The sequence below is a fragment of the Micropterus salmoides genome, unplaced genomic scaffold (genome assembly GCF_014851395.1).
Source record: "Micropterus salmoides isolate LMB-PRFRI ecotype aquatic unplaced genomic scaffold, ASM1485139v1 Ms_hic_scaffold_23, whole genome shotgun sequence".
Taxonomy (NCBI): Eukaryota; Metazoa; Chordata; class Actinopteri; order Centrarchiformes; family Centrarchidae; genus Micropterus; species Micropterus salmoides.
The window spans coordinates 6121716-6147600 of NW_024041484.1; the positions used below are offsets into that span (position 1 = coordinate 6121716).

Below are 25885 nucleotides of genomic sequence, written 5' to 3' on the forward strand. Positions count from 1 at the left end.
CATCACCTTTACTGTCTGTACCTCTGTGTGTGTACATTGTGTAGGCTGCCTCCCTCCCCTCTCTCTTTCCATCCATCCCCCTCCCTCTTTCTGAATCCGGGGCCACAGACAGGGGAACAGAGACGAGGCGCTGTCTCTGTGTCACCGGGTTGACACGCAGGCGGATGAACCACCGTTGCGGCCATCTCATGTGAAGGAGGCCCAGTAGGACCACCACGTGAGCCGCCTAGAAGCCTCATGACTGACAGATCTGCCACCGCCGCTCGAGGGATAACACGGCGGAGCAGCTCCATCAGAACATCCACCCAGCTGGGGTGAAGGGAGAGGCTGCTTATGACATCGAAGCCAGGCGGCATGAAGGCTGCCCAGTCAGCTGCAGCCAGTCGGTACAGTGTGGGGGAAATGTGTTTAACAGCGGCCGCTGACTCAGCTGAAGCAGCAGCGGGCCAGGGAACATGCTGTTAGGGCACAAATTTGTCTCAACAGAGAAAGTGCAGGCATAACATGAACAGTGAACACACAATTACCCCCCAAAAACCACGGACACCCCAAAATACACTGACTGCACAATGAACCATGAGCGGGCCACCCCCCACGCCTTGGGTAAAATGTAACTGAAATACATGCAATCAAAAGTTAATTTATTAAAAATGATTAAACACAACGTAAATATTCTTAATATAAACTGAATGTAAACAAACAGAGTAAACTTTAAGAATGATTTATATCATAAATATGAAGTAATATTTTATATATTTATGTAAAATGTAAATAAAATACATAATATCAAAAGCGTATTGTAGTTAAAATAATTAAACACAAAAATATGCTTAATATAAACTGAAAGTAAACAAATCGAATAAACTATACTAGATCCAAAAGCAGGCTGTGCGCATGTCCTTCTACTGCGCATAGTCTGCTTTGCCCTGTATTCTTTTGACTGAGCGGGACAACATGGAACGTGGATGTGACCTTAAAGTTTTATAAGGTAAGTCCAATCATTTTTCATCTGTTGTTTTACTGTGTAGCAATGTTATTTTAGAAGTACGTCGATTGAAATGTGTTTTACAAAGACACATTTTTTGGTAAATGCAATTGTGCGTACAATGCTTTGCTAACGTTAGCCTGTAAAACATTCGTTCCTAGCATAGAGTGTATGCACAGGAGCAGCTTTAGCCGTTAGCACGAGGTTTTGATGTGATTCAGCAGTAAATAAGCAGCCGTGTGTGTTTGACTATGGGTGAAGGAGCTTGTGAATGGAATTGTGTGACGTCAGTTTTTGCTAATGCTGCTGTGGCTGTTTGTAGTTAGCCCCTCAACCGCAGCAGTATCATGCAGACGGAGGGGGAAGAGCAGACTTCACACTTGTTGATACGTCTCTGGAACTCTGGCTTTGACTTCTATTAATGGACACACTGTGACCTACACTGTACATTTATTGCGAGACTGACAACTTATTACTCAGTCACTTTCAGTGTCACTTTATGTTGTTCGCTGTCTCTCATTCGCTCGTCCACTCAATCGCTATGCAAACACATGCCCTGCAGTTAAAAGACCTAACTCTGCTGCTGATAACAGCACCTGTCACGTAGATATCCTTAGATTAATGAGGAAAGGAAGTTAGCAAAACCTGGTTTACCGTAGTGATGGCAAGTTTGAGTCCAAGTCCTAGTTCAAATGAACGAAATGAACAAATTGACGTTCTCAAACACGGAAGGCTGCCTGGCTTGCTCTATTTAACAAAGTATAATGCACGCCCACAACCAAATTCAAACCATGTAAAAACCACAGAAATATGTTGTCAATATGTAATCAACACTACTCCGGCTAAATCCTTCCATTTTCACAATGTTTCCCGAGTAGTATACAACCAGACCAGCCATATAAATGCTTATGTATATAATTACTATCATTATCTCTAAAGTGCTCATTCATACAGTAGCCTAACGTCCCTATCCATGAGTAAAGTATTAATATCAGATTAGCAGTAAACATACTGAAGTTATAAGCTTGATACACTATATGAATAATTAAAATTCAACCTATTAAACACATATAAACGCAGCAGTTTGGCAGTTCTGGACGCAGAATGGGCCACATCATTCTGCTGACAGAGAGAAACAAACATGAGCACATCGCTCTCAAACACTGCAGGTTGTTCACCAGTCATGAGCTGTGAAACAACAGCACGGCTCTGTTGGTAAATAAAAAGGGACAGTTACATTGTGTTCTCTGGCGGATCTGGATCAGCTGTTTGCTGTTTACAAGGCTAATGCTAACGTTGCTATGTGGCTATGTTTTAATGACCGGGTCTGTTTGTTTTGGAGAGGAGACGACCTCTGAGGTAATTCGGCTCCCGGTAGAACCCTGGCAGGGCTCTGAAGTGGAGCTGACCCAGAACAACTCTCATCAGCTGTAAACACTAGCAGGACTAAAGTTACGGTGCGGCAGTGTTAAAAATATAGCTTAGCACAACGTCACTGCGCTGTAATAACGTTATGCTTAATAAAATGTCACAAAATAGATATTAGATATAATGTCAACCCAGTGACTGTTACCTGACAGCCGACCTGCCTCTCATTCTCCGGCGCTGGCAGTCACTCAGCCTGCCGAGTGAACGAAAGACTGAGGAGGACCCATGTGAGCGGTGAACGAGTCGTTCATTCCTGCTCCACAGTAGCTGTCACGTGACAAATGAACGACTCAAACCTAGAGACCCACAGTTGAGAGTAGTAAACTAAACAGTTCTGTTTCCTGTGCTGACGGAGCCCAGGTAGCTGCCGTGTGACGAGTGAACGTCAGAGTCCAAGATCCTTCATGCATGCATGAAAATGAATGAATCACTCACTAAGACAACCCGTTCCTCCCGAGTCATTCACACGATTAGGTCTTATGAACGAAACGTTCTTTGAACGACACAACACTAGTTTACCGTGCTCACACTGTGTGTAGGTGAAAATTTTATAGCAGCGGCGATGCATCAAATATAGGGAAACCATGTCTCTGTAATGTGCACAAAAACATTACCTTATTAATTAACATTTAGATAGCCTAATTGATTTGTGAAATCTGTGAATAAATAAAACCCGGCTTTAATAGTTGAGCATATTTACAGTACAAACCTTGTCAGTGAAATTTTATATTTATTGCCCAGCCCTAATTACTGGCCTAAATTATAGACAATATTGGCTTTTTATAGTCCAAAGTGTCCAAATGTGACTTGTTTTGTTTTTTTGTAACTAAGAAAATAATTCCTCATATACATTAGGGATGAGCGAGTAGAGCATTATCTGTATCTGTATCTGTGCTCATACTGGGCAGGGCCAAACCCGGAAGTGGGCAGGGCTTTAACCAGTATGTTATTTTAAGCATGCAATTGAAAACAGGCAGACATATTCTATATTTCAGTAGAATGTTGTAATGGTTGTGAAGGGAACTTTTTCCTCTTCAAAAGTGAAAAAAGGGAACTTACTCATATGACCTACAGCAGTGGTCGGCAATAATATCTGGCCCACGGCCAGATTGCTTGGATAGCAGAAAAATAAAAATTAAATAAATTGATAACGGCTGGTACTAAAATAGATCTCAGTTATGACAGCAACAGTTACTCACATAAATACTTAAGCTAAACACGCACATGAATTCAAACGGTTTGTTCTGGCCTGCCATATCACAAGATAAGACAAGATCCTTAAACACATTCATGACAGGTTTGACAAGTTTGACAAGTTGGACCTTGGAGCTAATGCTACATGCTACTCTGCAGAGCTGTACGGTGGAGGTTGGATATTCTGCCCATACAGAGATACAATTGGCGATTTAATCCCCTTCTCCTTAATGATCATTATTTTACTCACTATATGACTGCTTCTATAGATGAGTTTCTTACTACCAAAGATAATGGGGAAGTCTATGACTCTACTCTGTGGGAAACTTTTAAGGTGGTGATGAGGGGCCACATTATTTCATCTGAATCATCTAAAAAGAGGGAACTTAACAGTCGCCTTAGGTAAATTGATAAGACGCTTCCAGCACTTGAGGAAACGTATGGGTCCTCCCTCTTACAATCTGATTACAATAAGATCTTAAAACTAAAATATGAATATAATACAATCCTTAATAAACATGTTAGCAGCCAATTACTAAAGCTCAAACAGAAACATTTTGAACTTTGAAAGTTATTGGCAAGTCAACTTATGGGGGAGAGCAAGATAGTGGAGCCATCCATAAGATTAAATCGAGTCAGGTGCATTGTTTTCTGACCCAAAGCAGATAAATGCTTGTTTCAGAGAGTTTTATAAGGACCTATATTTCAGCAAAGTAAAGCCCACCGAAATATATTTTGGTAATTTTTAAAATATTACACAACTAGACACCATGTCTAAAGATGACATTGATACCCCAATCTCTAATTGCGACCTTTTGAAAGCTATCCGAGGATTCCACCCTGGTAAAGCAGCAGGCCCTGATTGCTTTGGCTGCGCATTTTATAAGGCGTTTCATAAACAAAAAGTCCCTCTCATGTTAAGGATGGTGAATGATTAATTGAAAAATAAGAGGCCCCCCAAGGGGGCAGTGGTAGACTGGGAAGCAAATATTTGTCTGCTCGCTAAAAAAGGAAAATTAGAGACCGACCCTGCAAATTACAGACCGATCTCCCTTCCGAACTGTGATCAGAAGGTGATAACTAAAGTTCTGGCCACGAAATTGGGTAAACATATCTCAACAATTGTACCTCCTGACCAAACTGGATTTGTACCTGGTAGATTCTCATTTAGAAATGTTTGGCCCAAGGACACGCAAGCTGCCATCTTATCTCTCGACGCCCAGAAGGCATTTGATCAGATCAAATGGCCTTATATGCTAGAGACGTTAAAACTATTTGGGTTTGGAGTGAATTTTATCTAATGGGTGAAAATAATCTATTTAAATCCAGTATCTTCTCTGACTAACACAGACAGATCGCAACCTTTTGACCTGCAGTGCGGTGTGAGACAAGGCATTTCTCCCCTGCTGTTTGACATTGCTTTAGAGCCACTTGCAATAGGAATCAGTGGTCATTCAGATATCCATGGCTTAAAGTTTGGTAAGGTACAGAGCCTTGTAAATTTAATTTAAATTTAAATAATTTAAAATAACCCAGCTTTTTTGAAATCCTTGCCATTCAAAGTGGTCATCACTTATTTTACTTATCTTGGTCTGAGGATTCCTAGAAATCCCAAAATTTTATTCAAACTAATTTCTTAGACATGGTAGACAAGTTAAAAGTTAACATCAGGAACTGGAAATTGCTTCCCCTTTCAATGATTGGCTGTATTAACGCTATTAAAATAGTTCCAAGGTTTGTATATATTTGTCAAAACCTTCCTGTCTATTTACCAACATCTTTCTTTAAACAGCTGGACTCTGTTATACTCTTGTTTGTCTGGGCAGACAAACCCCCTCGCATTGCTAAAGTTCACCTACAGAAGAATGTGATCAAGGGGGGGCCTCGGCCTTGGCTTCCAATATTTAGACATTACTACTGGGCTGCAAATGCGAGGGCTCTCACTTTATGGCGGGTGGGGTTCTTCCTGGGACGACCGGTCTTTTGTCCCCCCACTCTGATTAGAAATTGAATCCCTGTTAGTCTCAGAGACCTCCCTCCCAGTGTTGCCCCTTTTAGGGGCACATCTTTCCTACAGTTTAGTTGGTCATAAATTTGTTCTTAGGAATTCCTTGAGGATCTTCTACCAATCTATCAAATAAAAAAAACGTTTGGACTAGTGAATGTTTCAGTATACACCCCTATAAAATACAAGCTGGCACTGATGGATGGAGTGTTTTTGGAATGCAGGGAGAAGGGGCTGTGCTGTATTGGTGATCTTTACATTGACAATAAATTTGCTTAATTTCTTCTGCTCCAAACTAAGTACCGCCTCCCTCAACATAATTTTTATTGTTACCATCAAGTCAGGCATTTTGTACATGAGCATATCCCAGAATTCACAATCAAATGAAAGAGTCACCTCTTTTGACTTGATGATTTACTTCTCTTAGAGCCTGACTCTAAGCATTTGATTTTCTGGTTTGGCACTGCTTTTACAATACCAGCAGGAATCTACCCTCTCAGATAGGCCTGGGCCGCTGAACTGGGTGTTCCGGTGACGGATGAACGGAGGAATGTTTGTCCGGTATACAGAGCTGCTCCATTAGTTCTAGATACAGACTAATTCAATTTAAAGTCTTACACAGACTGCACTGCTCCAAAACCAAACTTCACAACATATTTGAATCTGAATCTGTGAATCTGTGAGATAGGTGTGGTATAGCAGTTATTCTGGTCCTGTCCAGTATTAAAAAATTCAGGGCCCTTCCTTCCCATCAAAAGCAGATTATTATTACAGGTATGGTTTCAGCTAAAGAATGAATATTACTGTACTGGAAGTCTCCACTGTCCCCATGTTTCAGAAAGTGGCTTAACGAATGCTAAGATGGAACAGATTCGCTTTAACTGAGGGTAGTCACAAAAGTACTTCTTGAAGGTATGGAAACCTTTTTTGATGTTGCTTGATGAGACTTGTCTGTCTGTTTTGTGTTTGCTGCTATGCTGTGCCTCTATGATTTTGTACTCTGATACTTTTTAAAAAATTTAATTAATTTTTTTGTTTTGTTTTCCCTTTTTCAGTTTTTATTCTGCACCTTGGTTTGTAAATACAATACTATGTGATTGTAATGAGAAAATCTGAAAATAAAGTAAACCCCCCCCCAAATCAGGCAGATAGACAACAAACAAACTCAAAACAGACCACTACAAAACCAGACAGGGGAACAGACAGAAAACAGGATCAAAAAGACTGAACATAAAGACCACAAAAAAACACTGATATCAAACTAAACCAAAAACAAGGTACCAGAAGGTAAAAACACAAAGCAGACAAGACAGAATTGTGAGACCATGTGACTTCGGATTAAGTTTGTAACGAAATGTTCTCACATGGCCAACAGAGGACCATATGGGAACATTCTGCTTATGTCCTCTTTGTAACTTTGCTATGTTACCATAAAATTAAAGAGACAGGAGCATATACAGCTCGTTTCAGACTGAGGCTGAAATGAAGGCCTACATGAAGAGTCAGTATAAGAAATTTATTTGAATCATGCAAAGCAGTCATACAGGAGTCACAAAACTACATAATAGGACTGGATAAGCAGTATAGTAGGTCTTGTTTAAGAACATCCCTAATGTTCTGTAAAGTTTCGGGATGTTCGTCACCTTTAGAGAACTGTTATGGAATGTTACACGAGGTCATGAGAATGCCCCCCCCCCTTATGTGGGATGCTAGCCATTTACCCTGTTTCCAGTCTTTATGCTAAGCTAAGTTAACTGTCTCCTGGCTTCAGCTTCATAATGAATAGAAAAATTTGGGAGTGGCATCAATCTTCTCATCTAACCTTGAACATGAAAGTGAATTAGTGCATTTCCCAAGTGTCGAACTATTCATTTAAAAAAATTGTATATTGGTACTGTTCTCCCAAAGGAAATTGTTTGAGTTCATTCAAGTTTAAAGTGTCTATTTTTGTACTCTAATTTGTTTTCAGAAACCACAAACTATGGTGAACAGTGGACCACATTTTACCTTGGAGTCAAACTACCAGAGCACAGGTTATGTCTTTATATAGTAAGCTGCTGGATGAGTGTCTTCAAATTCTAGTCTTATGTAGATCTTGCAACTCATTTTAAGCTTCATTTTTTATTTTATTTTATTTTTAAAACCTGTCCTGCCTGGCAGCCTGTTATGAGGAGCTAGATACCATGTTGTGCCAGACAGGTTTTACTTTAACAAGAGATTTTTAATATCCTCCTTTGTCTGTTTATTATTTATTTAATTACGTATTGATTTGTCACCTGGTCGGACAAGGGGGCAGAAAGGTGAATGGGAGGCACAAACACCACACAGACACCACAGAGAAAGGACAACACTGCAAGAGAATGGGGAAGGAGACTTGGGGAGGAGAAAAACAACAGCAATAAACTGCTGACATAAGAAAACAACTGAGGGAGAATGAAAAGGAGAAATGTACAGTATGTATGGCTTTTCTAATATACAGTTGAGGCCAGAATTATTAGGCCCCCTTATGAAATTATACAATATCCATGGAAATGACCATTAACAAGTGTTTATACTGTAACAAAGACAACATGTCCACTAAGTTTGATTAGGATATGTTATTGATGCATTGAAAAAAATGACACATCCAAAATTATTAGCCCTGTGCGGGCCATTCCACGACCTTGGTTTTGGTATCCTTCAGGAACTGTTGGACCAATTTCAATGTATGCTTTGGGTCTTTGTCTTGTTGGAAGACCCAGCAACGACCTAAGGATAGACTACGAGTAGATTTCTACATATTATTCCTTAAAATTTCAACACAATGTGCTTGTTCATGATGCCATGCACCTGAACAAGGCTCCCTGTGCCTGAGGCTGCAAAACAGCCCCACAGCATGATGCTCCCACCACCATGTTTAACTGGGGGAACTGTGTTCTTAGGGTTGAAGGCCTCTCCCTTTCTTCGCCTAACATAAGCAACATCCATGTGCCCAGTCTCATCAGACCAAAGCACAGACTGTTGTGATACTGCAGAATCTCCCCACTACCTTGTGTTCTTTTGTTCCCCCCTTCCCTGTGTTTTCTGTCTGTGTCTGTCTGGGCGTGGCTACACTCTCTGGCTCCAGCGGCGCACCTGGTCCTCATTCCACTAATCAAGCTCCTGCAGTATTTCAACCCCAGTCCTCCTCACATTCTTCACCAGATTGTCAGTTAACCACATGTGGATCCCACTACCTCCGGGAACTCTGCTGAACACCACACCCTGCTCAGCTCACATCTTGCCTGGACAAGCTCCCCTCCTCCGTGTTCTCCATTCTGCCCTGTTGGAACCTACCGTCCAGTCTTCCGTTGCACTTTTCAATAAAACCCTTTGTTACCCCTTCGAACTGTTCCGAGTCTGCCTTGGAGTCCTTAAGTTTTTGTATTATGACACAGACTTCCAAAACTCATCTTTACTTTTCAAACTTTCATGGGCAAACCTCAGTCTGGCTGTGATGTGCCGCTCTTTGAGTAAAGGGGTTCTTCTGGGATGATGGGCCTGAAGCCCACCACGATGAAGAGCCCTCACAACTGTGTTCCAGGCTAGGTCAGCAACAATCATCTTGGCAGATGTCTGGGGCTTCTTGCTAACATCTGATTATTTTACTCTCCAGAATAATCTTGTGCTTACGACCACGCCCAGGTTTGTTTCTTACAGAATTTGTCTCCTTGTACTTTGCATTGAGGCAATGTACAGCAGTTCTAGACCCTAAAACACTTGGATATGGCAGTATAGCCCTCCCCCTTATCATAAGCCTCCACTATCCTCTTTCTGAGATCAAGACTGATTTCCTCTGTCTTTGGCATGGTAAGTAAAAGTAGTCTTTTCAGTAGCCTCTCAATAATGTGTTCAAGTGCCCCGTTCCTTGGAGTCCTTTTATGCTGATTGAACGCTCAGGTGTTGTTAGGAAGCCAACTGACTGTACAGGTGTTGTTTGAAAGCTAATTGGTTAATTAGGTGTGCTTTGAAAGCAAAAATTAACATGGGGGCTAATATTTTTGACCACCCCATTTTTCATTATATTTTATATAAAGCAATCCTAAAAATGTATTTTATATTCCAAAATGCACCAAAAGCTACTAAATAGCATTGGTGAATGTTTGATTATATCAAGTTATATCAATGCTGCAAACATTGGAAAGAATTTTAGGAAAATGTTCATAATTCCTGGGGGACTAATAGTTTTGGTCTCAACTGTATTACTGTACAGACATTTCTAAGATATTGTTATTGTTCAAAGGGGATCTGATGGTTCGGAGATAAGGCCAGGCAAGGCGAGCTGAAGGCCCGGCCCCTACCCTCACCACCTTATAAAACTCAGTTAAAAATACTCTATTAGTTTGCCTCTTTAGTCTAGAACTTTGTAGTCAAGAACATCTCTTGAGACAGTCAAGAGTCTATGCAAAAGAGTATTTATTCCGATTAAGGACAGAAAAACCCGAGCAACATCCCATTTTGCGGACAGCGATGGCAGCTTTGCATTCGCTGACCACTCCCGTCCCAGTGGTGAATTTCTTATCCTCTGCTGCCATCTAGTGCCTGTTTACATGTAGTGGTTTGACAATTTAACCCTTTCTCTACCTTCTTGTTTTGTTATTTCTGTTTTAGCTGTTCTTTACCATAATTTGTTATTATAATATAGCCTTTAATATTTTTAACACTGTATCGGAAATTCACCATTAGGTCTCAAACTCTGTCTTACTGTACATACATACATATTTTGACACTATTAAAACTCACACACAAGTGTATTTTTTTTAAAGATTAACAAAAGAATAGCACAGGTTAACAAATCAAACATAAGTATATAATGTATCTTTCACAGAATAGGTGTCTACTTCAGCGTACAGGTGTGTTGTGGTTTTATCCCTTGGACCTGCGACACAAGACTGGACGTTTGTGTCACGATTTTATGTCAGAACCCTTACAGCCCTAATATATATATATTATAGTTTAATGCATCTGATTCTGATTCTTAATCTAATTCATCTGATTCTGCTACAGTTAGTGAGCAAGCACCCATCTAACCGCCCTTTTGAGGGCATATGTAGGACAAGAGAACATTAACCATATTCTTAATAATGGGAGGAGGTGGGTGGATGTCGTGTGGTAGGTGGTGGGCGAGGCACATCTCCCAGGCATCCACCAGACGAACATTCAGACCCTTGAACACGGCTCTGAGCACCTTGTCACCGTACACCGAATACCAGTCGCTGCAGCATAGCGCCCAAGTAGAACTGAAAGTTATGGGGGTTCCAGTCCGGATGACGACCAGTGTGCCTGGAGCCCTGTCCAGTAGCCGCACCACTGCCCTGCGGATGCTCTGCAGCCGCCGGATGTAGACCTCGATGGGGAAAGGGGTTAAATGGGCCCAGATGCTGAGAGCTACGACAGTGTCGCTGCCTCCGGTTAAGCCATCAAGTTCATTGGCAACGTAACGCAGCTCAGCGGTTTTAATGAGATGCGTCCTGATAGGAGGACCATGGAAACGGAACGTCACCAAGATGTTGTTTGCATAGTCCAAGGCCATGTAAGGTCCAACTTGCTGCAGGCTGTGCAGGTTAAACTCCTTAAGATCTAAAAGTATTGAAGAGAACAGATGAAGCTGCAGTGTGAACAAAATCAAACTGGCAGAAATCCCTGTGGATCAGTTACCTGGTAGTGCTGCTCTGAAGTACTCAAACCACTGTCTGATGGTGGAGTCTCCATACAGGTGGACCTTCTTGCCTTTCAGACACTGACTGATAGCAGAGGAGGTGTTGAACTGGTGAACTGTGGTGCCACCCACTGCTCGCCACACACCCTGGTAGTAATAGCCAGAGGGTCCAGACTTCACACTGCTGCTCTTCATCTCCGGTTGACCTGAGAGGAAGTTAAAGGATAAGGATGGGCTTATATTTTATATTTTGTATTTAAAAAACATCCCATGAAAAAAACCCAAAACATATGTCAGGACAGTGTGGGCAGGCTGTGGCTAAGGATCCAACGAAGGTTAAAAACAAGGGCAACTGGACTTGGTTGAAGATACTGGAAGATGTTTCATCCCTCATCCAAAGGAAGGAGCCACAAGATCTAAGAAGAACAAAACTACAGGGGACGAAGAAAAGAAGGTCAAACGCAACAAGATTGTGATTCCATACGTGTCTGGAGTATCAGAGAAACTCAGGAGTATTTTCTAACACAACATCCCTGTGTTTTTTAAACCCAAGAACACACTAAGACAGATACTGGTACACCCCAAAGACCGCACACCCAAACACAAGAAAAGGAATCTAGTGTATGCGGTCCAATACAGTGAGGAATGCACAGACCTGTATATTGGGGAGACTAAACAACCACTACACAAACGCATGGCTCAACACAGAAGGGCCAACTCCTCAGGTCAAGACTCTGCAGTCTACTTACATCTGAAGGACAGAGGACACTCGTTTGAGGACCACCAGGTGCACATTTTAGAAAGAGAAGATGGATGGTTTGAAAGAGGTGTCAAGGAAGTAATATAATAATAATATGGGGTGGGTAAGGGTGGGGGTTATTTTCTGAGAAAAAACTCCAAATGTACAAGATTAAAGTTGTAAATGTACGAAAGAAAAAAGTGGATTACTCTGAGATTAAGAGAGAGTCTGAGATATTCTCCCCTGGCTCCATATTATTATCCAATTGTACTTCTTGGTCTTGTTAATTTTATTTTTTTTGGTAATTTTTGTATATATTCATGTTTGTGTGTCTGCTGTACATGTTAACAGGTACAGCCTAAAAAGAGACTCAGGTCTCAGTTTGTTTTTCCCTGTTAAAAAAAAAATATATATTAATACTAATTCACCATCATGGTATCCTTACTCCTGAGTGATTAGATACACTGCTAACAGCTGGTGCCACGTTAATTAACTTTGAACTCTGACTTGGCCTGAATAAATTTCTATACAGGAGAAAGACAGCCAGAAGAAAATAGTAAGTTGTTTACAATTTTCATTTCCTGCCTGTTTTGATCATTATTATTATTATTATTATTATTAAGCAGTGGTGGCAGTAAAAAATGCTGCTTTACCTTTCGTTTTTGGCATCACTGTGACACTGGCGGGTCCCGAAGCCCGAATACAGACTTTCATGTTGACACCACTGAAGAAGAGCACAAAACAATTAAGCATTTCATTTCATTCATACATTACACAAAACTCGTTGTCCATTTTCAGTGTTAAAGCTGCACCTATTAATATTTTCATATTAACAATGGGTCCAGTGACTATAGGCCTTTCCAATTCCTCAATCCTCGACTCCTCACGGCACGTGTTAGTCCCTCCCACCCGAGATGCTAACTCTAGGAGTTGAGGAGGAGACGCGAGAGAGGAGTCGAGGAAACAGGCATTTAACAAAATTAGATGTTCTTTCCTCAGAGCCATCATTTTAAAACAATGTCAATTAAATATGACCTGTTGCACAGCTGCATCATCTATCCACTGTTTGAGCTGTGCTTTTGGCACTAAAGGCTACAGATCATATCTTCACAATCCAGAAATATGTCTGTCAACATTATAACATGTAGAAACATCTCGAGATTCCAATAAACATATAGCATCTGTTGAAAACAGTCAGATTACAGCAGCCTAATTATTCAGTTGGCTACACAGTAGGCTACTACTTTTTTAGCGATGCGCCTTTTGCCCGTAAGCAGGAGATTATTTCAACCCTCAGCCTGATGAGGTGAGAGTTTCATCATCAGTCCCTTTACAAAATGACACACTAACATTCATCTCATATAAGCCCAATTAAAACTGTCACCACAGGACTTTACTGTTGGAGTAACATGTGCAGCCTGCATAGGCACTAGTATTACAACATGAAACTGGTCAGGTCTGAATGCTCTGCTTGAATAATTTGACTTCAGCAGCTCTTTGCACTGTTTTGTCACGATTATAGCAGCTGAATTAATGTGATGTGCAGATCGGCTCGGACATTAACGGAACTCATATAGGCCTATAGGCTAAATCATCCACCCGTCCCCCACCAATAAATTATTTGATCAGATTTAGAGACCAGCATCTGTATGGACGTTTTCAGCTTCTGTAAACCACATTTAGACTCTGATGGAGCTCAGCATTGATCAGGAGGACGGCTGCTTTACTCCAAACACTACTGTATGAACCTGGACTATGTGTGAGACCTTTTGGATGTGAAGAACACAGAACACGAATTAACACTTCATCCAGCTGCTTTTTTATGTAAATTTTACATTTATATTATGTTCATCTCCTGCTGCCCATTCATACATCACATTCAACAATAACACCAGTGATATTAAAGTGAAATGACATTAAGGAATGTGGTTAGAACAGTGCTTTATGAGATGCTACACAAATTATGAGGCGCTACACAAACGGTGAAGGGCAGCAAGGTTGATCGTGCATTTTATTATTTTTAATAGGCTTATACAACGTATGAATACAACAGGAACACTGCAGCGTTCTGGTCCGGCTATGGGTTGGTCCAGCTGCTTGTCACGCCTCTTGTAAAGATCACAGTGGTTGAAAAGACTTCCGCAAATAATACACCGATGTATCACTGATGACACACTCGAGGATCGAGGGGCCTTTCCGAAACTAGGGCTGCATCCGAAAAGTCCAAAAAATCTCCTTTCCTAACCACTGTTCACCATTGCTTAGAAAAGAGCAGTCAAGATTCTCTTAGACCCGCCGTCCTCTTTTCCTAAGTCCTTTCCTAATGACCTCAGAACGTTTTCCATCGAGGTCAAGGAAAGGACTTAGGAAAAGAGGACGGTCTAAGAGAATCTTGACTGCTCTTTTCTAAGCAATGTAATTATGCGACGGCGGATTTTACTGCCGTGACCTGCCGTGAAACTACAATGTTCTGAAGATGGACTACAAAAAGCGCATCTTTGACACTGCGCCCCATGTTGTTGTAATGCAGGCTATCTAAAGGTGGACAACACGTAATATATTATTTAATAACCAAGATAGCAAAAAGGCAGAGAGGGTACCAGTCACTAAATAATGGACAGGGTTATCACAGAGAATGCTTGCTCACACTCACCCTCCTGCCCACCCATAGGTGTATCAACATGAATCCCAATTGTATGTGTGTGTATACAGTGTTTCCCACAGAATGACAGCATAACTGTGGTGAGAGAGCGAGAGAGAGAGAGAGAGGGAGTGACCGGGCGAGAGAAGACGCTGAGAGAATAAATGCGCTGTGCAGCGCTCTGTCATCAAATACGATTTTACCCATTTTAAATATTAACAACATCAATTGAAAATTAGCTTTGATAATGTGGCAGGCCGCCACAAATAAATCAGTGTGTGGGAAACGCCTACTGTAGAGGTTATCCAGCTTGATCTTTGCCTTTATGAAGGCAAGGGTGTCAGCATCTGTGACTGAAGTATTAATTTGCTGAAGGCTGCAGTACATAACATGAGGCTACGTGCTGCAACATTTTCCTCACTTTATATGTTGCCGCCGCAAGGAATTGCGGGACGGCATTCTCTCCTTTCCTTTTGTAAAGGAGGGTCAGGTGTACCCTATGCTAAAGGAGATATGAAAGGAAGCATTGAGGAACCTTTCCTTAGCTTTTAGAGAATTCAAACAGCTCTTATCATGGCTGACACTGAAATACATCTGGTTCACTTCACTCAGTTAGGAACCTTCCTAAGAAAAAAGACTTTTCGAACGCAGACCCTCTCCACTTCCACTCCAACGCGGAGTGAACTCTGGTTGAAGTCACCCTCCAGGCCAAATCAAGTCCCCTAACCCGCGTAGGGTTTAAATACAGCGACAACTTCCCTTTACAAATATGATCTGACGTTGCCGCTGCACTCACTGCTAAAATACGTGTATCAAAGAAACAACAGTGGTATTAAGATTCAGGATTGATGTTGAGGAAAAGTGTGTTTTTTGCAATAATGAAACTGAAAGCATTTGTCATTCATTTTATGTTTGTGTTTGTGTCGAATATTTCTTTAAGAACATGACTTTATATATTTATGAAAAATAAATATTATATATATATTTATGAAAAGATTGATAGTCATTGTAAAGAAAAGCCTATATATTTGAACCTCTTTAACCTGGCCTATATGATAAATGTTACATTCACAAATACAACATTTCAATATAAATCATAAGGGCTATGTTGTTAACCTGTGAATGGTGGCGTGTCAATGTTAGTGTAGTTAACACATGTTAACAAGCAAAGTCACACAGAACGACTTGAAAGAAAGGTCTCCCATCGTGCAGCAAGCCAGCATCGGTGCTGACTCGGCATTTGAGGGCAGAGTGGTAGTGGGTTGTTAACCCACTACCACTCTGCCCTCAATTGTTTCGGATGGCACTCAATGTGGCGGACCCTCTGCATGAACGCGTGAGTAGGAAAAACTGTTTATAAAATACCTATGTACGTGTGGATGTGTAGACTGTGGTTATAGGCCTGCCATTGACTGCGTATTTCACACAGCTTACACCTCCCTTTCCACTATCTGCCTGTAAACATTTTCAAAATCCCCTCTGCTAATGGTATGAACTTAAAAAAGTTAGTAGCTGTTACCTTTTCTTTTGTGAGGATATAGCCATTTTAATGCCAAGTCATGCAATTGTTCCAGTAGACAAGCTCCCCCAGACACTATTTTGTCGTTTTGAAGCTCAAAATTGCCGGAGCTGGCCGGCACCATATTGGCAGCGTGTCACTGCGCGTCACTCCCGGATAACCAAAAATGGGCAAAGAGGCGGGTCGTGGGTGGAGCTGAGGTGACGTGTTGTTGAAACCACTCCCACCTAGCTTGAAGTGACCGAGTTAGCTCATGCTAAGGAGCTGATGCTATATGCTACTCTGTGTTAGCTTCTAAACTCCCGGTGCTGTACGTTGGAGGTTGGAACCTGTGGCCGTGTTGTTACCACTTTACCGACATTACCATATCTGTTATTGACATTATCCTTTACAAGGTTTTAAATGCTTTTTAAAACATAAATGTGGTAAAGTGAACGTTATTTTGCAACACTAACGTTAGATTTTGTTGAGACAAACATCAACAGTTAGTTATTAATTACTTAAGTTTACTTAACGTTACAGCTCAAACGAACAATCTGAAGCAAATCAATTAACCATTTTACATACCGTTGGTTACGAGTCGTTTATTTGGACGTCACCGCAGTATGTTACTTGTAATAAACGGGATAAGCTAATGTTAGCGGTAGAATCCTTAGTTACATGATGGAAGACTTGTAAAACGTAACGCTATCACTTTAATTAATTCCCCACACCGCTATATTGAGTAACATTGCTAATGTCGGCAGGGCTGTGTGGGATTAATGTCTGGAATAGGACACTTGAGAGAGAAAGGTACTTTTGTATCTTTTGTCAGTTTTTGTCCCTCATGTTCACACAACTTAAGAACACCCAGCTCTCTTCGTCTCTTTTCTTTACATCGTTCCCCTTTTTCCCCCTTATTTTGATCCGCCTTATATGTGGACACAAGTACTTGCATTATTTTAAGTACATCTGGGTTAAGAGTCCCTTCCACAGGCCATGGTTGTTCAATATCAGGCCAACGTTTATGCCATTTTTCAGATAACTTAGAGTATTTCACTTAGATAACTAGAGGATTATTTTTTTGTACTACATCAACCAGAGTAGTTACTTTCAACGTTTTAATGTCCTTTTTCTGCATAGTGACAACTCTTTTATATTTCTTTATTGTAAATTATTTTTGTTGTTATTTATTTTTTATTTTTCTTTTAATTAGTTAGTTATTAGTTTTATCCCAAAATAATCTCAATACCGGAATTCCAACACGACTTTAATTCAAACAACCCCTGCACAAAAACTCCAATATGTAATATTCAAATACAGATTACAAATTAGATAGTCATAACATGAAATATGTCAGGCATACACAAATACACAAATCTGCTACTCAAAGCTTAAACTGTGGGTCTAAAATAACGTTACTACTCTTGGCTTCTGTGATGAATCTAGAATATATCAAAGATTCACTTTTTGAATTAAAGCACGTTAGAAAATTAACTTCACCACACTATTCTATGTATTAAAGTATCATCTGTATTAATTTTATATTTTTTATCACCTATGGAATTTATTACACATTTTCCTCCCAGAGTCACACTGTGGATCAGATGTCCCACCTGGTGCCAGAGAGCTGCAGAGACCTGGAGTCCTCATTGTGCTGATGGGTGGACTGACGTGGAAAGGCGTTCTCTCCTTCTGTTTACTTTGCCTTTGAAATATTGTCCATATTTGTATCATAGATCCATTTAAAAAAATATATGGTTTATGGCTCACTTGGAATAAATTCTATATATATTAGCACTCCCTGTCTTTACTACTTACTGAAAAGCTAATCTTATACCACAGATAAAACATGAAACATTAAAACTGATCTCTTGCTTAAGAACATCAGTATAGTATAAGTTAAAAAGTGAAAAAACTCCCAAACATGTTTCACATGAAATGTTGAAAAGTAATTATGCATACCTTATACTCTTAGATAAATAAGGAGCCATACATCCATATAATCACATATTGTATAACAGAGCCAGAATTTTCTGAAAAGTGCCTTGTTTGCGCTGATATAAGTCTAGTTTAAACACAGAACAATGTGGACACATCCAAACCATCCTGTGGGTAAGAGCTGAAACAAAGAATGATCTGCACAGAGTAATAATGAATCCCACTAGGTGGTTTTTATTGTGAACTTACAAACTCTGAGGTCTGATTGAATGCACTTTTGCATTCTATACAATGTATACCACACGAGACCTTCTCAGAGGTCGCAATAAATGACACTTCGCACAGGGCTTCAAAACTATTCAGTGTGCAGATCATTTTTTGTTTTTCACTACAGAGTAACATCCCAGTCAATGTCACATGTGTCTCTTAAAGAAATGTCAAAATAAAATATGTGTATAACATCCATCCATCCATCGTCAACCGCTTATCCTGCGTACAGGGTCGCAGTTTTAACAGTAACAGTAACGTTACACTTGGAGGTGCACGGCTCTCCTCGGTGTGACAGCTTCAGGCAGAACTCCGCAGCTGCTCCCCCCTCGGCTCTCTGCCTTTAAAACCTTCATGTCCATCGGGATCAGGTGCAGCCAATTATAATTGTATCTGAATAGTATCTAACTGAACAGTGATTCCATTACAGGACGTAGCTAAATCTCACATTGCTCGTTAGTAAAAGTTACCGTTAACATAACGTCAGCTAACAGAGCTGAGCCTTTACTTACAACTTCACACAGATGCCTTTTCTTCAAAGCATTATCTCCCTAATGTCTAACACTAAGGTAAATCTAATAATGTAACATTTTGGCTTCTCCCTTCTTGGTGACTTGTCTTTGACTCATTAAAAGCTGCGGTTAGAACATACCAACTTACTTACTTACACTAACTTAGCAGCTTGGGTCTGCTGGTATCTGGCTAATTAGTGTAACGAGCTAACGTTAAGCTAACAAGCTAAATGCCGACAGTGACAACCTGTTAAATGTTAACACATAAATAAAATACAGGAATTTCACTCACCAAGTAGAACACAGATTTCCTGTAAGTTCTCTCTCCAACGAACTGCGCAGCCTGTCATTATTCATCCGGTATCTGCATGTAGAAATGTCCAAAAGGCTCCGACAGGCTGAGCTTTAGAGCGCCGTATAGCTGAGTGAGGCTAACAGACGGCGGACCAAGTGCTAGCAGTGGCAGCGGCTAATGCCGTCTGTCAGTCAAAGCGGAATGGAGAACTTTAAGGCTTAATATAATTTAATCAGGTGAGTTATAAAAAAATTCACCCCCCTCACAGTTGTCACGAAGGGCAAAATTTGCGATATGCACTAAAACCATTTTTAGAACCAGGCTGTAAAAAAGATGTTTTATTCTTCTATAAAGTTGGGCATTTTAACATGGGGGTCAATGGAGATTGACTCCCTTCTGCAGCCAGCCTCAAATGGCCACTCGATGAATTGCAGTTTCAGATACTTTCGTATTGGTATCGGAAGTGAGAGACAGAGGTTGCCGCTTGAGCGCCACCCAAGACGACTACGATACGTTTAAAAGAAATACAAACAAGCCAGAGCATTTTTCTCCTATAGTAGAATGATAATGGGTGCAGCCAGACCTTTCTCCAGTGACTGACATAGCGCTGTGGAGATAGGTCTGGCTATGCAAGATTACCTCAAAGAAAGCTGTCATGAACCAGATCATTCACTGCCTACCACTAAACAGCAAACAAAGTTAGCAACTAGCTGGTAAGCAAGATATTATCCAGAGGACAGAACTAGAGCTAAAATTATGAATATTGGCCCATACATTTGTCATTAACACAACTGTTGCTCCATGTCTATTAGATGTGTAAATAGGCCACTGTTTATTAACACTTTAGCATTATCACCTTTATAAGGTGATAATATGTAGCCTAAATGTTTATGTAGCCTAAATGGTAATGTTTATACCTTGTTACACTGTCCCCAAGTGGCAATGAAATGTAAATTAATTAATAAGTAATCTATTTTCTGAATAGACCACATCTAAGATAAAATGTATAAATTTACAATAAAACATAAATGATTCGCAGTAAAATCCTGTCCAGTGTTCTTAATGTAAACTCGTATGATTAAAACTGATTAGTTTGATTTGTATTATCTTATAAAGTAAATCTTTAGTTAGTTTTTACTGCCTGTAGAGAAATTTTGGGAAATTTCCCATCAAAGAGACACAAATTTATTAGAAGTCACACAGTTCTATTTCGCATAAGCTTCACTCTCCAAGGCTATAAAGTGGGTTTATCCCTCGAGCACATGCGCAGCATTGAAGAGCTTTTTTTCAGCACTCTGAATAGCTTCTAAAAAGCACATTCCTAAGAAGAATGTCTGCAAGTAGGTCTACCAGAGCGGGGCGAAATGATGCCCTAAAGCTGAACGGCTGTGCCATAGCGATCTCCATCCCTGATACAAGGTATACCTTGGTTCTGAGCATGCCATCTTGCCCCCTTACGCCAAAACGAAGTTGCCCCTGCTCCACACTCCTTCCCCTGGAAGAGCTGCAGTGAAGGGCAGACAACTTTGCCGCCCAGGACAAGAAGATGTGAAGGTCCACCCACTGGATGAAGTATTGGAGTTCCTGCTACCGGAGGAGCAGAAGTCATACTATGTCATATTGTATATACTGTATACCTATACACCTACCTCAGGTCATAGGTCTTATTTATTTTTTCCAGCATCCTTTGCACTATGCTCCATCACACTGTGTACATGTGTACATGTATGCATGTCTGTGTATGTGTACCTGTATCTCATATTCACCTACATGTACATAGTTTTATTATTGGACAAGTAAGTACATCGTGAGCAATGTACAATCCTGAGTCAAATTCCTCGTATGTGTACACATACCTGGCAATAAAACTGATTCTGATTCTGAAATGCATATTGTTGATTTAGAATAATCATATGTACATTAAACCATAGATAAGCGCTGCTGATGAATAACAATAATAAGTTGAGACATTGCATCACTCAAGGCCTCCATTAAAAGTGATACAATGGGTTAATTGAATATTAAGTACTGTATGAGTAGTTATATAATTCAAAAACTTTCAATTATAAAATCAGTGCGCACCAGATCAAAACTAACTTAATGACTTTTCACAGATATAACGCTTATAGTCCCTCCCAACTTTAGCAAGTTTAGCTTTTTGGGTGTTGTTTAATTATAATCTCTTCTAGCTTATCCAAATTTTTGTGCACATATACGGTTATAATAATTGTTCAAAAGTATGTGAAATTGGATATTTGGAAAAGATACATTTTATTTTGGAGAGGACCCCCAACCCTGTCTATCAAGTACTTTTTGCAACATGTGATACATGTTGTATTAGTGTTTTATATCAAGATACAAATAAGGGTGCACTTTGCTAAATGCAGTGGGAAAAGTGTTTCACCTCAGCTGCTACAATTAATACTTTCCTAGAGGAAACACTGCCTACTAACTACTTGTTCGTAACATCTTAGCGCCATGGGCAAATAATTCGGTAACACAGGACCTAGACAAAGGACAAAACGACAGGGACTCAAGAACAGAACAGGCTGGTAGCAGGGGTGGACTGGTAAACTGGGATACCGGGCAAATACCCGGTGGGCCAACGAACCTTTGGGGTTGGTGTAACGTAAATTATTTATTTATTTAAGTGTTTATAAAAAACGGGCCAACATAATGGCCCAGAGAGCACGGAGAGCGGCTCATTGGGTAATTTTCTATACTGACACTGGGCTGGCCCAATAACATCTCTTACTGGCCCCCGCCCACTCCCCATCTGCCCTCTGAAAAAATAATCTTCAGACAGCTGACTGCCAAATGCTGAAAATAAGCTGTAGAATGCAGTACCCAATGTAGTGCAGGCACAGGCACATGAAGGAGTGATCAGAGCTATGGCCACTGCCAGGCAGAGGAGGTGGCGTATGTTAGCAAAGCAGATGGCCAGAGTCACCGGGGCGAGGGAGAGAGAAAAAGAGCAGGAGAGTGGAGGTGAAGCGGTAAGCATGGAGTACCTCAACCAGTTGGGAGGGAGCAGGGAGGAAGCGCATAGGTGTCATTTACTCTGGGGATGCTGGGGACATGTCCCCATCACTTTTTGAAAGCATTTGTTAAAAATGTTATTAAAAAAAAACTTGTACCAAGAAATGTTAGTTAACAAATTAAAATGCTTTGAAAAAGGTTTATTTGCACAATAAGAGAAACCTGCAATGTAAATATAAAAAAAAATACAAAAAGGTAACTTATGCTAAAAAAAAAAATTAAGCTACTGATTATTGATTATATTTTTTTATTTCTCACCGGCCACCTGAATGCTGTGTTTTCCTCAATATAAATGCAGATTCCCTCCAGACTGCAGAAATATGTCTTCAATGCTCAAAATCCTATATTTCATCAAAAAATCTATTAATTAAAATATATTCTTTTCTTGTTCTCATGACCCCAATTTTGTGCAATGTCACATCATAAATGTCCCCACCATGTTTCAACACAAAGTGATGCCCGTGGGTAGGGTAGTGAAGGGTGTCAGGGCTGATTTTTTGTCCCAGTCCAGCCCTGGATGCTAGTACCCAATTTTATCAGTTAGCCTGCACCATAGTTAATATATCTATACTATATATATACACTATATAACAGTTACGATAGTCAAAATACATGAAACCTAAATTGTCCCCCCTTTTTATTTCTTATATAGGCCTAATAACATTACATTTTTTTGATGACTTAATGACCACAAAACCGAAAATGTTTTCATTTAAAAAATCTGGTCACCTTAGTTTTGACACCCCAAACACTGTAAACAGAACTGCTAACTTTTCAGTTTAGTTTGGAGTGAGATTCTGTGTTGGAGGTCGTTTCACTTTAGGCCTTCTGTGTCATATCCCACCGCAGGAGTCGGGGTCATCACTCTTTAATCCTGCTTGCCACAGCCACATGCATGTGTAGATGAAAAGCCAAGTCAATAATCATGGTCAGATCAGTATGATCAGGATACTTGCCAAGCTCCAGTTGTGATATCCTTAATTTTGACCAAAACATGTATTGGGGAGTCTTCCCCTGAGAATCTATGTGTCAAAACCAGAGACTGTATTTATTTTAATTCTAGAGAATGTATGGAATATTATAGGCTGGTTCATAATAAGCAAGATTGTAGGTTTTCCTTTAGCAATGTAGGAGCCACGTAGGAGCAAGATCTGTATCCTCTGGCGTGGCCTCTTTGCTGGATACTTTTGTTCCTTCGGTTTGGTTCAACATGGTTAAGACCCACGCTGCTGCTATCTCAACCTGCACATATGTGGTGTGCCATTACACATTGCATACATCGCAGTGCTGGGTAGGGACTGTATTATTAGTGCCCTGGGCAGGGCACTGGACACACCTGCTCGGGGCCCCACCTCAGGGATCAGTATCTTGCCCAAGGACACTTTGACATGCAGCCTGAGGATTGAACCTCCGACCTTCTGGGCAACCCGCTCTACTCCTGAGCCACAGCCACCCCTTTTTTCTGTCTTTTAGTTTCTTCTTTTCCCTTTAAATACACTGTTTCCTAATATGTGCAATATACAGTTTTGTGCTGGACACTGCAATAATAACTACTCAAGTAGTTATCTTACAGATCTTATTGAACATTTATTATAAGGATCTTATTTTATATTTTGTATTGCATTTACATTTATTCATTGTTTTTTTTTTATCCAATGCGACTTACACTTGCTATACATGTCAGAGGTTGCACACCTCTGGAGCAACTAGGGGTTAAGTGTCTTGCTCAGGGACACAATGGTGGATGTCTCACAGTGGGAATTGAACCCAGGTCTCCCACACCAAAGGCAAGCAACTTATCTATGCGGATACTACCTGGATAATGGATGGGGGGCGCTGGCCCAAAAAAGGTTGAGAACCACTGCTTTAGAGGGCTGCACCTATACTCATAGAATCTGGAGTTGCGATATGTAAGTATTCCTGCTTCCTCACCTTTGAAAGAGCTTCTCTTCCTGGGCCTTCAGGTTTGGTTTGAATTCTCCCATGTAGTGGTTGATCCTGGCATCACAGCTCAGATTCTTTGGCTTGTAGCAGAACCAAGGATCGCCTGTATGGAGGTCAGTGTAATTGCACAGCGGCTGCTGGGTTGGACGTAGGCAGACGTTACAGATAGTAGTTTCAGAAAGCGAGCCTGACCGGAAGAGGCTGTGGAATAAAAACCTGTCTGGCTGTTCGCTGTTCAGCCTGCGCAGCACTGTGACGGCCTCGATAGGGTGAACCAGCTTCACCTGATGGGACAGAGAAACAGAATTTTCACCAGTCCAGTCATGTTCAGTCTTGACAATAAAGACAAATACAGTGAATACTATGAAAAGCTGCACATTTTTGCACACTTACACTCAGGTGTAAAAGAGTAGTTACCAGTATATAACTCCAGTCCTATGAGTACATGCATAGCCCTTGCATACCCTCACGAGGCTATGCTGGCACCTAAGACAGAAGTTTTGAACTGTCCGCCAGGGGGTAGCACCCTTGCCCTATGACACCCAGTGCATTTATTACTTTTCTCCCTTTGAAACTCAGCAACAACAACCACAACGGCCAGCTGGGTTATGGTTAGAGGGCTACAAATTAGGGGCTTTTTCGACATCACTTTTTCTTTTACTTACCTTACTTGAGTGAAGACAGAAGACAGAAAAGGCCTATCTCTCAATAGGTTGCTTCTAGTCAACACATGACATGAGCTAGTGATGCAGCCTGAGCGGTACTAGCTTACAGTTAGCCGAAAAGTGTGTTGTGGAAACAGACTTATGGTTTATCCAGTTCTATCTGACTCTTACCAAGAGATGAGTTACCCAGAAGAACCCCTGTAGTGCTCATCCTTTCATCCAGTTGTTGAACATGAGGCTGTGAGACACTTCTCTGTATAGACCTTGAAAAGCTAACTTGAACCTTCTTGTGAGTCGAGTCTCACAATTTCTATGAAATTCCAGTGATGCGAGAAGTGAATGTTAACATTCAACATGATAGTGTTCAGGCTCACCTCAACCTGTGCACTTCCTTCCCAGAGTAAAGAGAACACTGCAGAGTAGGAGCCATTGAGATGATCCACCACTTTCCCAGCCACACCTGCACCAAGGTTCAGGTTGTGCAGCCTGGAGAATAACAGATCTCCCCCAGACGTTTTCGGGCGACCCTTAAAGTCATACATTTTGATCATAACTTCCAGCTGATCCCCTACGTGCCACTCTCCTCCTCCCCTCCCTGGTGGGAGAATGGTGAAGCTGCTGTGGGCAGGATCACTGGTCTGCTCCAGGGAAAGAGGATCTGGCAGAACTGTTTCAGGCCAAGCAATGGAGTCTAGTAGGAGACGTTCCTCCAGAGCGTCCTTAGAGGACAGTGGCTGGAAGGTGCAGAAGCTGTCATGCATGTCACGGTGAGTGGAAACTCTTGGGTAGATGATGGTGAAGTTCACTTTATGCTGAAACTGTCAGGGGGCCAAGAAATAGATGGTGACAAAGATACATCAACCAGCTATACTAAAATAAAATCAGATTCCTGCGTGAATTATTTACATCATCAAAATCCCTTATAACATTGACAATTCGGACAGCAAAGACAAAAACACAACGTATTTCAACATTGTAACTTTAGTGCAACATGTATTGAAACAAATATTTAAACTTTATTGTAACATTTGAACTTGCACTTGAGTGCAGATTCA

At 40.8% G+C, this 25885-nt stretch overlaps 1 protein-coding gene across 1 annotated transcript; it reads right to left on the reverse strand.

The window, feature by feature from the left end:
• Positions 1 to 10292: 10292 nt before the first annotated feature.
• On the reverse strand, positions 10293 to 25591 carry LOC119918518 (NXPE family member 3-like). The gene is made up of 5 exons (XM_038739296.1): positions 25205 to 25591; positions 24154 to 24449; positions 12682 to 12752; positions 11289 to 11495; positions 10293 to 11210 (listed from the first exon to the last, which is right to left on the reverse strand). Exons 1-5 carry the CDS (start codon positions 25589 to 25591, stop codon positions 10657 to 10659), a joined length of 1515 nt encoding a protein of 504 aa, XP_038595224.1. The 3' UTR covers positions 10293 to 10656.
• Between the last annotated feature and the right edge of the window lie 294 nt (positions 25592 to 25885).